Consider the following 17,108-nt stretch of genomic DNA (forward strand, 5'->3'; position numbering starts at 1 on the left):
GTATATTTATCGAGTGAGGAGGTCAGTCGGCTTCCGATAGCACATTTATACTGCTTCCACACTAGCACCGAAACATGTTTCAAGTAAACACTTCGATGGGTCTGCCAAGAAAAAGAGGAAGGGGAACACGATTCACGTCAGTATGGCCCTGTAATTTATGTGGTTTTACGGCACTTGCAAATCGTGAAACCGTTTTCGTTACGTTTTGCGGCAGTGTTCTCCCAAATATTCTGTTTTCTACCCATGGCCGGTTATTGCCATCGTATGTTTTCATCAATTCATATTTGAACCAAAACTTTTATATCATCGCAGCCCCAATGTAGACTTGGCTCCTCTCCGCTCTCGGTCGCCATCTTTAACGCGCTTTTTCGTTTAATTGAGATCGAAACTTCCTCCTGAGGTGGTTTCAATCATGATCAGAATAAACATGTTTAGCTATGTTTCTATGATGATTCGTGCACTGCACCTCCTGGCTTTCTCGTTAATTTTTCTGAATTTTTGTTTTGAAGTCAATTTTGAGAGTTCCTAGTTTACAGTTTTCCTAATTTGCCTCGCACTTCTCTTTGAAAAGAAGTTGATAAGGCAAGAAGAAATCGAATTTTTGGTCACCCCTGAGAGCATAAAAGGCTTAGCGCAAAACAGTAACTGTTGTCTGTTTTCTTTCCTTTCAGAATTATTTTCGAGACTATTGGAACATTTTTGACTTCATCGTTGTTTTGGGAGGATTGCTTGATGTTGTCGTGACTGTGGTGGATAGATTTTTCAAAACGGTATGTTACGTGTAATATTTGGAGAGTGATCATGCAGATGATATTTGTCTTTGGCAAACACTGCGTTTTGGTGACTGTCGTTTGACAACTGAAACTCATAGTCGTGATAAGAGGGGGTGAATAGGTTTTCGGATCGACGGATTTGGCCTTAAAAAGCGCACGGATTGTGGATTTTTGCGGTAAATCGAGCGGATTCGAGGATTTTGAAAACACAGTGGATCGTGGATCAGCTATGAATTTTGACGCGGATTCCGGATTGTGCCTGTCTTGATGTTCGGATCTTGGGTCCTAAACGAAGTTTGGATCATAGATCTTTCTTCAGCCTTGGTCGGTATGTTAATGAGTTCATCCAAATTATTTCTTTTTTCGAACAAAGCTCATTTAAACTCAGGTGTGAGACTGTTACTGGAATTGCACTATGTTATAGTCATCAAGCATGTTGCCTTCTTTACGATTTGTGCGAAATTACCAGTAACAATGGCATTCACATTTACCTTTCCGGATGTAATTGTGGTTCCGGATTTAAACAAAAATATTGGCGGATCGACGGATTTGGTGGAAAAAGGCGCTGATCGGCGGATTTGCATACCCTTATTCACCCCCCCCCCCTCCCCTCCGCTCTGATAATTATATACCAAAGAAGTGAATAGTGCTTTTCACGCGTTTTGATTGGTTAACTCGGAGGTGACTAGCAAAGTGCTATTCACCTCCGAGCAGAGATTTTGAATTCCGATCATTTGTCGGTTTATTGTCGGAAGAAAAGTAATTTTTTGGTCTGCTAGTTATTCAGCTTGTGTGGTATACACTAAAACAGTTATTCTCCTCAATGTCGATGAATGTGCTGGATCCTGCCGCAAGTTCTCTACATACTTGTCTATGTGGTCAGAGGGTAGACCATGGAATATGTTTTTTAATGGAAATGTTGTGTCGCACCTGGGACAGCTAGTGAAAAAGGTTATGTCTGGATCCCAGCTAGAGAGGAAAATATTGCGCGTGAGGTCTGGTGCCACTCAGTGTATTGCGATGTTAGTTTATTCCAGCTTCGAAGTTAAGAATTCAAGCCCGGGTATGTTCCAGCGACCTTTCATCCTATGATCCTTACATCTATCCCTGGTTATAATCCAAATATTTTCGTTCGCGCGCGATTGGTCTAAACACGTCACGTGACCGAATATTTCCCAGCTAAAACTGGGGAATATCCGAGAATATCCCCCAATTTTCAAAACCGCACGTGTTGCGAAAAATATTTGAAGGAAAATAAACACAATAGCCTCCATTTGACATTGTAAATTTGCTTGGATATTTGTTCCTAGACATTATCTGTTCCTTAAAGCTCATGGACAAATATCCGAGCATACTTCCGCGCCAAATCGAGGCTATTATTTATTTATGTGGTCATTTTAGGCTGATATCTTGACTGTTTTCACAGGGGGGAGATAACACGCTCGGCATTGGAATTGATCCCAGCATGTTTCGTTTATTTCGTGCGGCAAGACTTATCAAACTTCTTCGACGAGGCTACACAATCAGAATACTCTTGTGGACATTTCTTCAATCTTTTAAGGTCTTTATTAATTTAGTGTTGTTTGTACTAAGGTAGATATACTAAGGTACATATACAAGTAGATATATTGAAGGGAGTAATGCGCTTTGTAGGCATTTCAAAGTTGACAATTTATACAAAAGCTGGCGATTAATGTGAAAAGATTACCGAAGGGTGCAGGTTCAAATATTACCGCCAACTTTTAAGAATTTGTTTCATTCCCTTAGCAGGTTCAATTCAGTCTTGATCTTCCCTTGTAGCACTTCAATTTACTTAAATGTCACTTTTGTTTAATGATATGTCTACTTTCCTGCTTAGACTGGTTTAGCAACGCTTTTTAAAAGTTCCCGGACAAACAAGTTAAAGTCAAGGAAAATGCTTTAAGCCCCGACGAGTCAGTCAAAAAGCGGCTCAAAAAAATGTCTTTTGGGAAGTTCTTTTGAGCGAAAACGTCTGTAACGCTTTTCATAACTTTTGAAAACTGTAGGAACAGTGCGAAGGAAGCCATTAAAACGTGCGTAATTGACGTGCAAATCACGTGGGTATCCATTGACAGGTATCCAGTTGCGAAAAGTTAAAATTGGACACCTGTAATCGGACACCCACGTGATCGCGCGCCGATAACGTGACAAATAGGTACGCGGAGAACAATCACGATCGAGAATTTTGTTATAGATATGATTATGATTATGATTATGATTATTACAAAACTGGCTGGTTCAAACTGAGTTTCTTGTATCTTTGCCAACAGGCTCTTCCTTACGTCACGCTTCTGATTATGTTGATGTTCTTCATGTATGCCGTCATAGGGATGCAGGTGAGCTGGAGTCTTCATGATTCATTGCTTGTGCCGCGTGTTTTCTAGTTGCTTTGACGTAGTATTTCTCAAAGTCATTAATAATTCGTCAAGTTAAAACAAAGAAAAGCATAACCGTGAAGGAGGTTTGGACACCCGGTCTTAATTAGCATAGATTTTGACGATTTTACTTCTCTGTTTTCTCCTTGGTTTTTGTTTTGATTGAGAAGATATTTCAAACAATTCTCCGCTGCGCGTCGTATTTTCAACTCTCTTCTCGGTGTTTGGATATCCCGATGAAACACTGTCTCTCGTGTTTGATATATTACATCAAACACGAAAGATCGTTTTTCACCACATTTCCAAACACTGTGAAGGCAGTTGAAAATACGACGCGTAACGGAGTATTTTTGACGTACCTCGAGGTGTTTGGAAATGTGATCAAACACTGTTTTGAGTGTTTGATGCATCTTCTCGATAGATCCTAAAATTAAGGAGAAAATGGAGAAAACAGATCGTGAAAATGTATGCTAATTAAGATCACTTTGTGTAAACTTGATGAACTATTAATGAGTTTGAGAAAAGCTTAAGCTTAAAACGTAGTATTGAAAGCTGTTTAAATAGTGATTATCCAAGATTAAAAGTGAACCTGGATTTTACCGTTCTTGCTTAAAAGTGTTTTCTATTGCCAATTAGAGAGTATTCAGTGAAAAGTAAAGGTATATGAAAAAAGAAAACAAAATTTCAAAGAAACTTTTGCTCCGTTTTTGTTATTATTTGAAGAGCGAGTCTGATTACTTTGAAACTTTCAATTAATCCTTTCTTTTACAGCTTTTTGGGAAAATCGAGCTAGACGAAGATGGGGAAATCAACGCTAATAATCACTTTCGAAACCTTCTTGAGGCTTTGCAAGTTCTGTTCAGGTGAGAAATAAAATCTTGACTGCTATCCTAAGAAAAAAATGAAGTGAGTAACTTAAATTTGTTGGATCATTACGGCATCCGCTATCGTTAGTGACCAGCTGATGTCAGACAAGCGTTCAAAGAGGGCTTGTCCTTCCCTTTGTGAGCTCGCTACGTGTTCAATTCTTCCGTTTGTTTAAGCATCGTAGGCTAGCTTTTTTAACGCTTATTTCCTTTTGTTGTGGCAGATCGGCGACCGGGGAAGACTGGCATAAAATCATGCGGGCGTGTTATGATGATGCTAAGTGTGATCCTCAAGTGGACACGGAAAAATATGGCTCAACTTGTGGCACTACAGTCGGCGCCATTTTATACTTCTGCTCTTTTATATTTCTCTGTATGTTCTTGGTAAGTAACAGAGAGGAAAACACCGATCGAAATCGGTGGAAACTGTACGAAGATAAACAAGTGAGTAAAACGCAACTCTGATAGGTCTCTAAGGCAAGCATCCGTGCAGTCCGCACCTTTTCATGCCTTTCTGTCAGTCTAGGGCAGAAGAGACTAAGAGACTAAGAGACCAAGAGACTAAGAGACCAAGAGACCAAGAGACTAAGAGACTAAGGGACTAAGAGACTAAGGGACTAAGGGACTAAGGGACTAAGGGACTAAGGGACTAAGGGACTAAGGGACTAAGGGACTAAGGGACTAAGGGACTAAGGGACTAAGGGACTAAGGGACTAAGGGACTAAGGGACTAAGGGACTAAGGGACCAAGAGACTAAGGGACCAAGAGACTAAGGGACTAAGGGACTAAGGGACTAAGGGACTAAGGGACTAAGGGACTAAGGGACTAAGGGACTAAGGGACTAAGGGACTAAGGGACTAAGGGACTAAGAGACTAAGGGACTAAGAGACTAAGAGACTATCTGGTAACATGTGCAAGTACGGAATACTTATCATGACTTGCCATTCTATAGAACAAATTACGTATTGGGCGTGTTAGGGCCTCTGGGAACGCTGTCCCAAAAGCGCCCCTAATGACATTTGATCATGAACTCTTTCATTTTTCCTCTTTTTCTAGATGTTAAATCTGTTTGTAGCTGTTATCATGGATAACTTCGAATACCTTACTCGTGACGAGTCCATCCTTGGTCCGCATCACTTAGACGAGTTTGTCCGCGTGTGGTCTGAGTTCGACCCCGCCGCCACGTATGTATTGAATCTAGCTAGTGTGCATGTGTTCTTGTACTATTTTAATTTACTGTGACAGTCCATGTATTTGGTAGGGCGTACCATGTTGATGTTGATTCTAACACATCTTTGTTATTGTTCAGCGGATGTATTCACCACAGCGAAATCTACAAGGTGATGTGTAGCATGTCTCCTCCTGTTGGCTTTGGTAAAAAATGCCCAAAGATCGTTGGTTATAAGGTATGTATATCAATCTATACTTGCTATTCATGATAAAATCACGACATCTCTTTTCACGCCGTGCCTCTTTCGGACAGATCCAAATGAAAAACTTTTGGCTTGTTACGCTTGTCGTAGCGTGACGATCCAAATCACGGTCACTATATCATTGCAGGTTGTGAACTAGCTTGAAAGGACTTCTTTTCACGCACGCCTATGTCACGAGCGCCGTTGAGAGACGTTTGAAATTACATCCGAAAACTCCAACACTTATAACCTGGCACTAACTGACTGAGCACCTGGAAATGTTGGGTGTCTGGCGCTCTGGTTGGTTCTTACCTCATGTTACTCAGTGGGGGAATTCGAAGACCATGATATAGAGATCTAATTTGTAATATTCCTAATGCCAGGCAGAGGTAAAATGTCCTCGAAATAAGTTATCTAACCTTACTGTGTTCATCCTCAGCGCCTGATCAAGATGAACATGCCGCTGAACGAGGATAACACGGTGTCATTCAGTACCACCCTCTTCGCTCTCATTCGAACGTCACTGAACATCAAGCTACGCGGAAACATGAATGCAAATGATACTGAATTAAGGAGAATGATCAAACGAGTTTGGCCTAAAACATCACAAAAAGTGCTCAATAGTTTAATACCTAAACAGTTAGGTAAGTGATAGTGATTTTTTTTCTTCTTTTGAAATGGTTTGGAGAAAGAAGGCAAGGGGGGCTGGGTTGGCTGTCGTCCAGCCACATGTAAATTAGTCTGCTTTGGGTCTAAATGGGTCTAAAAAGAAGTACGTTGAATCGAATATCAGGAAGTGATAGACGTCTTTACAAGGAAACTATGGATTTTGATTTCTGTGTGATAAATTTAAACAGACAATCAAAGCTGGAGTTATTTTGTTGTCTGTATGCTGTAAATGGGAACTAGAATTCCTTAATATGTTGACGGCGTTATTTTTTTTGCAGAGCTAAGCTGTCAACAGATGACTATAGGAAAGATTCATTGTGCGAAGCTTATACACGAGAACTACAAATACCTTAAAAGAAAAGGCACTCAACCAGAAAGGGTAACTAAAGAGACGAAATTTGGTTATGAGTTGGTTATGAGGTCTTCTAAGAGCTAACAATGTTCGTGTTCAGTCAATCCTTCTAATAGTATGCGAAGAGTTCGATTCATTTACGGCCCGGCTACATAGCAGTGCACACCGTTATTTAACATATTTTTGTGGTATTTTTAAGGTTGAAAGGGAAGAAGAAAGAAGCGCTGCAAATTCTAAGGTAGGTGGCTTTGTTTGGTTGTGTTGTAGCTTGAGAAACAACATTCGAGGAAGGAGACCGTGGAAGGTTTCAGACTTGCGCCTAAATTTTGCTCGCCGTGCTGAGTATTGTGCCTGCTCAAAACAAACAAAGAAAGAGACTGCAAAACAGTCTATTTTTCTCTCTGGTGTGTGCGACACCATAATTCGTGCTTTTTCACATGGCGATATCTTCTTTATTTCCTTGTTTACGCAGAGAGGTCTTTTCTCTAAGTTGGTGGGATCTCTTCGACGCAATAGGAGACCGAATACAGGAAGAGAAGACATAGAACTCGGGAATATGGAGAGACGAAGAAACAGAGCTTACACCAGTGACGCTAGACTTAATGTGGCACGGTAAGAGATATATCGCATATACATGTAATGCCCGAAAAATTAGTCAGGAACCCGCCTTATAAGCGGGCGAGATTCCACTAAGTCTGCGTATTTCCTCATAGCGCATTAGTGTTCATGAAACGCGGTAAATATGCGCCTGGAAATGCTCTACGCAAAACTGCCTTTCCAAACAAACCCAAAAGGTTTGTGGAACCCGGGGACGCTTGTGCTTTCGTGCACCCGTCATTTTGACAAGGGACGACCCGTCAAACTTAGCATTACCGATTTTCCTATCACGAGGGTAAATCAGTTTATCACCTGCTCAGTATTAGCTTTGGAATAACCAATTTTGTTGTTTTAATGACAAAATTGAATAGCCGCCTGAAAACTTTTCATCACGTGCGCTAGTTAACAGGCAACTGCCTAACTCTGGTAAGTATGAGGGGTTTCTATGCGAGGGAGACTCAGCCTTGTGACACGTCGAGGTTGCAATATCATCAACTCGGTGTGCGTTTTATCTTTGCAGTGGCAGAAGTCAAGAAACACTTCAAGAGTCGTGCGAGTCCGTCTCGTTCCATAATAGTCATGATCGAGAAAATGGCCCCTATCCCATGCAATTTTGGATCTGAAATTTCATTGCAAACACAACTCTTATTTAATAGAGAATATATAATAAAAATAGCAATTTTTCAAGGCAAAAGCTCAACAGTGCGGACATTAATGTAGACTTGATTGACAGTCCAAGTCACGTGATGATCCTTTGCTCTGATGTGACGTACGGGGTGTGTTGGTGCCTAGTTCCCTCCGGGAAAATGCCTTTTTGTCCCCCAAGAGGAAGAGGTCTCTTCGCTGGCTTTGTAAAGTGAACAACACATTGTATCTTCCTAAAGAGGCAAATGGAAAGAAATACCGTGACGTCCGTTAAGACATACGTTTAAGATGTACTAAGCAGTAGATAACCAAGGATATGCCTGACAAGGAGAGATGGATTAACTCCACGTGCTCTTCACGTGACTAATGTCAGAAAGCTATGACAAGGAGTAGCATTTTAGCTCAAGACCAAGCGTGGAGGAGTCATCAACGCCGAAAGTTCAGAAGGGGTTTCGCGGATAAAGTTAACTAAAAATAGCTACATAGCTAGAGGCAGTGTTCAATTAAACTTGTGAAGTCATGTGTATTTCTAATGGTACCCAGACTCTTGGTTCTTGACTTTTTCTTGATGAAGATTGATCCATTTTTTATTTGGAAAAATATTTGCTTCATTAAACAGAGATAATTTAAAAACAATCACTGAAAAATCAATTTTGCTTCTCAAAAAACCTTGTTTTCCTTGTCGAAAAAAAGTGTGAAATAGAAATAGAAACAAATCCAACGAAACCGCGAAAAGGAGCTGAAAACATTAATTCCTTTTTTTAATTATGCTGCTGGGCAGCCTTGGGACAGCATTTTTGCGGTAAGCAGTGCAATAAACATGGCACTGCGGGTGATAGTAACATAGCCACGGGTACAATATAAGCTAATATACACATAATCAAGGTCAATAACAACGTAGAAATGTTCAATATCAAATCACGCGTTCAGAGTATTCGTTTTTGCGGAAGCCCATGGTCTCCTGTTTGTTGTCATAAATATTTCCGAGCGGTTACCCATCTAAGAGATGGCGCCGCCGGAAAGGGCTTACATCGTGCCATCAGAGGGAAACAGGTGTTTTCTTGATTGTGTTATGAAATTTATTATTTGGTTCTGTTGTAGTCTTGTCATTTGGCTTTGAATCATTGTTCAGTCAGTTTACTTTTCGTTGCTGAAAGTCTACAACCACTTTTCCGGGACTGAAGATGCTATTTTTCATGTTCTCCCCGGCGAAATAATATTTCTTGTTGTTATGCAACAGGGTAGTCTTTTTATTGTTAAATATACCCCAAATAGAACTTGTTCAATGACACTGAGTACAAACTCTGTGCATTCAAATCCATTTTCTACCGTCGAATTGTGACTAATCTAAGCATTATCGAAAGAATACCGTTTCAGAAATTACCGCAAAGTTTTCAAACCCAAAGACACCCTTTTCACTCATATTTATTCACTCTTGTTTCTTATCCTTTTGGCAGCAACTGGTATTAATTTCTGTTAATTTACAACTACGCGGACATTTCAGCATGTCCAATTCGAACTAATATTGCGACTCTGCATGAACCAACACGCGTGATGCAGCTCAGTGCATCTCGAAATGTATAATAACTTACAGCGTTTTCGTTACTCAGTCAAAGAGCTTTTTTGATTAGATGTTCAAATGTCTTTGTGTTAGGGTGATATGAAAAATGCAAAGTATAGTACCTGAATTATGATTTTATTTCTGCCTGGCATTTGAACAAGGCTCGAAAATCGTTTTTTTCTTTTTATAGACATACATGTATAATTTACTGGAACAATGCCTAGCCTCTTATCGATTGCTAATGGTTTGCTGCTCCCAAAATATACGTGTCTTTTTAATAAAGAGCATCAATAAACGTTTGACGACATAAACGTGCATTTCCAAACGCAAAAATCGACTTAACCATAGTGTGTTTGCTTGCGACAGATAAGAATGCAAGATATTTGCTTGACGCGGCCAGATTCCTCGATTTTCGTCAGTTTCCTGTCGTGGTAAGCCAATTCATAGTTATCTTTTGGCGGTTTAATTCCTGCTGTTTGACCGGAAAACTTCTCTTTCGCCTTACGCTGATTTATGAGATATATCTTCTTTTATACTTCCTGTTTTAAAAGCCTCCATTCTAGAGTCTATTGAGAACAGAACATGAGCTGACATCTTGATATATTTGGCCCTGAGGCATCCAAAAAAAATTACTACACTTTTGTTGGAATTTTTATCCTTCTTTTTAAGAACCTGCATTTCTTTCGTCGAGACATGACTGAGTAATTCAAGTACTGTTTTAGGCAAGAAAGTTGTTGACTTGACCGTCAGTTCAGTAATCTCTCTCTCTCGTTTTCTCGCCAGTATCCTTCCGTCCTTTGTTCTGATTGGCTGTATCATTACGTGATAACCTCAAGTGACGCCTATGGGTTACTCACCGCCATTAAGTCGTATTTCTCAATACAATATTTAATGACGCGCGGTGAAAAAGAAATATTCTCATATTCTACTTGAGTTGCTTTCTCTTTTTTGCTAAATAAGTACGCAAAAATTTCCACATTTCCACATCATCCAGATTAAAAAAAAGATTGGCGCTAGGGAAACCTTACCAAGGAAACAAACTTCCATTTTTTTGGCATGCAGATATAATGAAAGTGAAAGCTGATAACAGGGCTGTAGCCAAAAAAGGTTTTGGCTGAGGCAATGTTCGTAAAAAATTGTGACTGAGGCAATGTCCATGAAAAATTATGACTGAGGCAATGTCCCTGAAAAAATTATTACTGAGGGAATGTTCATGAAAAATCATGACGAGGCATTGTCCATGGTTAAATTCTCTTCAGTCCTAGGTAATTAGGGTGTTTAGATGACTATAAACAACAAGAAATCGAAAAAAAAAAACGACCAAGGGATTTGCCTCGGTCTGCCTGTTACAAGCAACGGCCCTGGAAAAGGACGCGATGCTAGTCAGTGCCGTGTGTATTTCAAACCAGTGAGAAAATTTATGTATATTTTTTATTTTGGACCATTTTGCGGCCCCGGTTAAAAACATGTTTTTGCGTTAAAAAGCTTCGGGCTCTTCCTTCAATTTAACTTTTTGGTTGCGTCCGACAATTTTGTGTTGATAATTTGCGGATATGAAGCTTAAATAGAAATCGCCATTTGACTAAATGAACGTCACTTAGATAACTTGTATAACGAAATACTTCATCAATTTGTCAACATGTGAAAATTATTGAAATATCACATCACTTGGGATTTTTTTAATATAAAGTTCTTGTCAGATATCTGATCATAAAAAAACTAGAATTTCTACAAAGGTTGCATATATTAGAGATTCAGCAAAATATGCAACTGGTTTTTTAACTATACAAGAAAAGCCTCAATGTAGCCAATTTGCAATTTAGTGGGTATACCTAGAAAACATTCAAGACAGTTAAGTAATTTTTAAAATGAACCTTTTTAACAGCTAAAAATATCACTTTTTTGGTAATGAATGCTGAGTGGCGTTTAAAATAACAGACACAACAACGCACATGTTTCTAAAAGCTATCATCTCCTAACTTTGCAGAACACAACATGTCTTGCGGTTATAACTTGACAGAAAACGACAGGTGAAAATGACGTTCTGGAAAAACCGCTGGAGCTATTAAGTGTCGTTGAATGAATATTCAAAAAGATTGTTCTTAACACTCGCCTTATTCAATCTTTATTAATGAATCTATTTTTTTGTCATACTAAGTGTGTGTATAAATTTCTAATGCCCCTGCCGAAATACGGTCAGCAATAAAAATGATCACATTGATCTGTACAGAGTTTGTTCTTGCAGAGGAAAAACACTTCTTTGTAATAAACCAATACAACGAAAATTGACAATAGCCTTGTTTCATTAATATTGAAACTAACTTGTGTTTACACTCCCAAATGGAAATTTACTTGATTGCTTTCAACTTTAAAGAATGGTTCAGTTGAAATTTTGTATTTACACAAGCATGCGATGAATTGGATTGAAAAGATAATACTTTGAAAGGTTGACATGGACATGCGAGGATGTGATGAAGATTTTTAGTGCTAAAATGTGCATAAAGTGCTCATTGGAAAAGTAAAGTTTTCTACCTTAATTCACTTCAGTTACTTAAAACCCATTACAAGATATGCCAAAGCGGCCTACCTTAAGTTCATTGACAGCAGTTTATACATAACAACTTTATTTTAACTCACCTCGTTCGACGATCACTTCTTGTACCCTCGGTTGATTTAACGTCTCTCATTTCGCTTGATTTCAGTTTTTGTTTTCCAACCCTGATTAAAAAAGTAATGAATTTGCGCCGATACTTTCTAACTTCCTTACATGTTAAAATCCGTGGACACAGCTAGGCAGGTGCGGTTACCAGTGAAAAAACCGACGGCGGATGCGAGGCCGATCACTTATGTGCTTGAATATGTATTAATATTGTTTCTTATCGTCGTAGCACTCAATAATTCATAAGAACATTGCTTCAGCATCGTCACAGTTGATTAACCCTTCATCAAGGACGTTTCAGGATGCCGCCTGCGTTTGCTTTCGTCAGTTATCGTTGCTTGTGTCTCCGATTTCTCAGCTACTGAAATGTTGAATGCGTTCACTGTCGAAAGAAATTGACAATCACCTGAGGAATTGTAGAATGCAGACCTCTCCTATTTGTTTGCCCATGCCAAACTATGCTTTCAAATGTGATGCGTCCCTGGTTTGGTCTGGTTACAATCTAAACTGATATGTTGTCTTTAACAGAAGTAGCAGTTTCATTTATGTAAAATGTGTATTAAAATCTTCGGGGAAAGATAGACGTGTAAGGCATGCGCAAATGTCTTGAATGCCCCCCGGCTAACGTCCTTGTTAATATAACATAAATTTGCAGCAAATAGCCAATGAACTAACCATAGTTAATAAGGGGGAATGGTTGTGAAACTCGACAAAGTTCTTTGCTGTATGTTTTTGTTCGCTTTTTTTGGCCTTGACCGTGCACAAAACACAATGGTTGTTTACTCCGCACTGAGGAAATAACTAAAAGAAACGTGTTGGTTACTCATAACTACTCGTAACTCATGCATAGTGTATGAACACAAAACAAAAGATTGTACACGGTCATGGACTTTTCAACATAAATCTTGGCATCTTTATTTGCTCCTTTGATGTTTGCCGGGCTTCATAACCAGTCTCCTCTATTAACTATGAACTAACCAGGAAAGATGGAAACTAGGTTCTATAATTATTAGACGAGATAAAGAGGGATGATCCGTTACAGTTTTGTTCACGACAGGATGAATGGCAGGACTTTCCCTTCATCCCTCTTGTTTCTGTGGAATAAAAGCAAAACCAAAACAATTTCAGATTACTTTATAGACTGTACTTAGTTGAAAACCACTAAAAAAACCCAGCATCGACATTTCATGAACTACTTTCTCAACCAACAGAATTATCTCAGCTTGTTTGAATGCTTGGCCTCATTAGATCTTGACAATTTTTGTTTTCCATCTTTATTTTTTTGGGTTGTTTTTGTAGACGTCTTCCCAGACAAGCTAGCATGGACCTCAAACGGCATAGCAGTTGGGGCCCAAGCCCGAAGTTGAATGGCGACGTTAACAGAAATGGAATGCAGGTATATGAATAACTTATATCCGGTATTATTAAAATCTGGATCATTTGATAATGGAATTCGAGAGTTTTCATCGGCTTAGCCATCATGGGACATGAGCCATTGTTATACCTCCCAACTCAAATACGTTTCCTGATTGGAGGAGAACGTGTTACGTGTCGTGGGTCAGAACTCATTAATTCCCTTCGGCGAACAAAGCTCACTAACTCTCTAGGGAAACAACAACTTGAACTTTCGACTCGCACGTGATCAGGTCGTGCCCCTTGAAACCACGGCAAATTTGTGAGCCAGCCGGCGTCAAGCAAACGATTTCTTCGCCTCTTTTTTTCTATTTTTGAGTTAAGAGGTATAACAAAACACTTAATGACTGACCCCGCGGGAAACATGGAGTTTTGTTTCCTCTCCAAGGAATCCCTGTTGAAAGTCAGTGAAAAGTCGGGGAAGTTTATCTTGTGGTTACCGGAAATTGTTTTATTAGATGTTTTCGTATAGACAAGGCAATCTTGGTTATCTGAGCCGTCCTTATTTTTGTTGATTCATGGCCAGAATAATCATCCTGCACGGTCAGTGAAAATTGTTTTGTAGTCACTAAAAAGTCAGGAAAAGTCAGGGATTTTTTTGTTCAAGTAGGTGGCAACCCTGCTATAATCTAGGGGTGTTTTTAATAAAACAATTATTCCACTCGTGCTTGTTGGATTTAATGAGATGATTATAACCAACTCATATCCAACGCGCGCTTGTGGAATAATTGTTAATTATCCTTCATAAAATATTTTCGCTCGCAGGGGATTGGTCTAAACACATCACGTTACTGAATATTATAATATATACGAGTGATATTCCCCAATTTTCATCCTGCGCGTTGCGAAAAATATTTGAAGGATAATAAACAGTTAACACGATTACGTCTCCATTTGACTTTAAAAAGATAACGGGATATTTGTCCTTGGACATTATCTGTTCCTCGAAGCCCACAGTTTTCCTTGAACTTCGCTCTCGCAAAATTGTTCGCTTCTCGGAACATATAATGTCCGCGGACAAATTACCGTGCATATTTTCGCGCCAAATGGAGGCTATTGTTTCTCTATTTTGAAAAACTGGTTTGGTACATTAAAGCGCCTGAAAATAAGGCCGAACTAAAATTCCGTGTGCCAATGACCAGAATTTACTCTGTACACCTGGAGCTAAGTTGAGGATCACGCATCTGGATAAAACTTTGTGGAAGCCATGAAAATGCTAGTTAGAGGCAAAGGAAAGCAATGCTGCCCTCAGATTTTCTAGATGTCCAGTGAAGTTTTTCCCTTTCTTTCTGGGAATATTTATAGGCGGCCAGCTAAAGACGTCTTCCATTTATACTGTAACCGATATATTTTTAGATAAAATGATAAAACCCGACCTGAATTAGCCTTGTTGCATGCTGTGCGCGTGAAAGGCTCGAGAACATGGATTGAGTGTACTTTTGTGGGTGTAAATCTTGTATAGTGGACCGTCAGAATCGGAAACTGTTGAGCTGTTCTGCGTGTACTGCAGCGTTTCTGTGTTTATTAACGTAATGCATTTACTCCACATTGTCACCAGCCTCACTCAGACTCCTCTCGTGCTGTGATGGAAGCTTCGGTACCCTGCAGTGTAGCCACACCAAATGTTGCGGAGCAGTTCAAAGATCAGGCCGTTTTACCCGCCGCTTACCTAACACCAACCACTAGAAGGAGCGACAAAGGTGATCATCCTTACACAATACATTTCAAAATAGTTTTGTCCTTTTTTATTGCACATTAGCTTTGAGATTCAGAATTGGCATGAATTTCTAGTTCACCTCTTCATTTCAGTGACAATTTCTATTATCCTTTCTGTCCTTTGTTTTCTTTTTGTAACTCATCATAAATGTGTCTCAAGCCTCGAGTCTCGGATTAGAGAAATCGCCTTTTTCAAACAACGGGCCCTGAAACTCAAGTTATGCTTCTCAAGTCTTTATTATCGCTGTGAGTTGGTTACACGCCCCCTGACTGGGAAACTTTCTAAAGAGTTACACCTTTTTTCTGACCTTGTAGTTCTTGTCGAGGGAGCTTCTTTAGATCTGGACAGTTCAAGCGACAGTGATACAGGAGTGGAAATGGATAAAGACCGGCCTCAAGTGAAGCAGGATCCATATTTCGATGATATGATAACGCGTATCAACGTTCAGCTAGAGGAAGCTGTGGCTCGCGGCACAAGCCCTTACGCTATATATGGGCTGGAAGACGACGATGCAGATGACTGGTGCTGAGAGAGATTGTTTCCTCTTGTGAAACTGAATGTGCATATGGCCGCTCGCAGTGCTGGCAGCTGACTCAGATCAATCTACCATTCCCCAATGTTCGAGTATTAGTGAAACGAACTTCAAATACACACAACGTTTCTTGTGCAAGCCGCATGAACGCTCGCTCGATGTTGAGATTTTTCAAGCCCTCTTTTTTAAATGGTCAATCGTGATGTAATCACTTCGACGGTCTTCAGACCTAGAAAAACACACAAGAAAATAACTAACGTCCGTGCATTAAGTCTCCTTGGTTTTGAGACTGACATTGTTGAAGGCGACAAAACTGAGGGGAGTCTTTGGGATAAACATTGTTATTCTTTCCTACGGCTATGGAATGGGAAGCAAGTCAATTATTGACTAAGAACTGGTTGGATCCAAAGATTACAATCAAGCTTTGTGTAGCCTCACTCTTGTGAGAGGCCACGCGTATTATGCTTAGCAGAAGTCTCCGCATCAAGTTGTACTCGGCCTCGGTGGAATGACGATTTAAACCGAGTCACAAACTTGAAACCAACACTTAATGATCCAAAGGGAAAACAATATATTCAGTTAATCAAATAAACAAAATAACTCGGAAACAATTCGCGCATCGACCGACAGTCCGCACTACAAAGAGTAATTTATATTAGCAGTGAACTGATGTTAGCATTTAAATAAGATGAGGCAATTAAATTATTCTAAATGCTATTCCACAGTTGAATTGCCTTTAAGAAAAGACAAAAGCTAAAATATAATAATAGTTCGATATACTAATATACAGATCTACAAATTTTGTAATTACTTCCTTGGAAAAGGGAAGTAGGTTTTTCAACCGAAATATTTCATTGAACGCTTATGTTGTAGTTATCGTTATTATTAACAAAGTGTTACACTTTGTTTTTTATTGAGTAAAGTAACAATTTGTCAATATAGTATGGTATAATAGGGATGCCGGACACAATTTTTTTTATTTCCGCTGGCATTTGGAGTTTTCATTTTAAAAAATTAATTTAGTAGATATGTGGCTCCGTTGTGATAATAACGTAATAACGCATGATCGCTCTGAAAAAGTTGCCGTCTGCCAGCCGAGTGAAATTAATCGCTTTCTCGTCTTGTCGTCTTATCGTTATTATCTCAATATCAGATCAACTCCGTTACGATATTGGCAAACATTCAAGATTAATTTAAGTTTAGTTACTTTAGTTGAAATTTCCTTACTCTGTTGTACTTTGCAACAGCGGCTATCGCCAATGTTTTAACTTCAATTTTATTTGTTTAAAAGCAGCTTTAGCAACATCTCACCCTTCAACTCCTTAAAACAATAGAGTTGCGTTGGTTAGAGCGAATCCTAATCTGACAAATTTTCGCGCTCCAATAGGGACCTTTAATTTCATAGTGTTAATTTCTGATTAAACGCCAAAGGTTTTAGATAATAAATTATTGCGAAGTGGTTATTATACAACTGGAAACAGGGTAGAAAACACAGAATAAATCGCTAATTTAACAC

The 17,108-nt window shown here is 39.3% G+C and overlaps 1 protein-coding gene across 4 annotated transcripts in view; it reads left to right on the forward strand.

Moving 5' to 3' along the window:
* The window catches only part of LOC145489586 (voltage-dependent L-type calcium channel subunit alpha-1D-like), a 59,501-nt gene extending 42,396 nt beyond the window's left edge, over nucleotides 1–17,105 (forward strand). For all 4 annotated transcript variants that reach the window (XM_081468598.1, XM_081468573.1, XM_081468591.1 and 1 more), the window contains 14 exons: nucleotides 672–770; nucleotides 2,200–2,334; nucleotides 3,065–3,130; nucleotides 3,941–4,032; nucleotides 4,260–4,419; nucleotides 5,092–5,219; nucleotides 5,345–5,441; nucleotides 5,887–6,091; nucleotides 6,395–6,495; nucleotides 6,668–6,706; nucleotides 6,941–7,080; nucleotides 13,230–13,326; nucleotides 14,902–15,043; nucleotides 15,375–17,105. In XM_081468598.1, coding sequence (XP_081324724.1) covers nucleotides 672–770; nucleotides 2,200–2,334; nucleotides 3,065–3,130; nucleotides 3,941–4,032; nucleotides 4,260–4,419; nucleotides 5,092–5,219; nucleotides 5,345–5,441; nucleotides 5,887–6,091; nucleotides 6,395–6,495; nucleotides 6,668–6,706; nucleotides 6,941–7,080; nucleotides 13,230–13,326; nucleotides 14,902–15,043; nucleotides 15,375–15,589 — 1,716 coding nt within the window. In that variant the 3' untranslated portion in view covers nucleotides 15,590–17,105. The remainder of the gene's footprint in view (nucleotides 1–671; nucleotides 771–2,199; nucleotides 2,335–3,064; nucleotides 3,131–3,940; nucleotides 4,033–4,259; nucleotides 4,420–5,091; nucleotides 5,220–5,344; nucleotides 5,442–5,886; nucleotides 6,092–6,394; nucleotides 6,496–6,667; nucleotides 6,707–6,940; nucleotides 7,081–13,229; nucleotides 13,327–14,901; nucleotides 15,044–15,374) is intronic.
* Nucleotides 17,106–17,108: the final 3 nt, after the last annotated feature.

This window comes from Orbicella franksi, chromosome 1 (genome assembly GCF_964199315.1).
Source record: "Orbicella franksi chromosome 1, jaOrbFran1.1, whole genome shotgun sequence".
Lineage (NCBI taxonomy): Eukaryota > Metazoa > Cnidaria > Anthozoa > Scleractinia > Merulinidae > Orbicella > Orbicella franksi.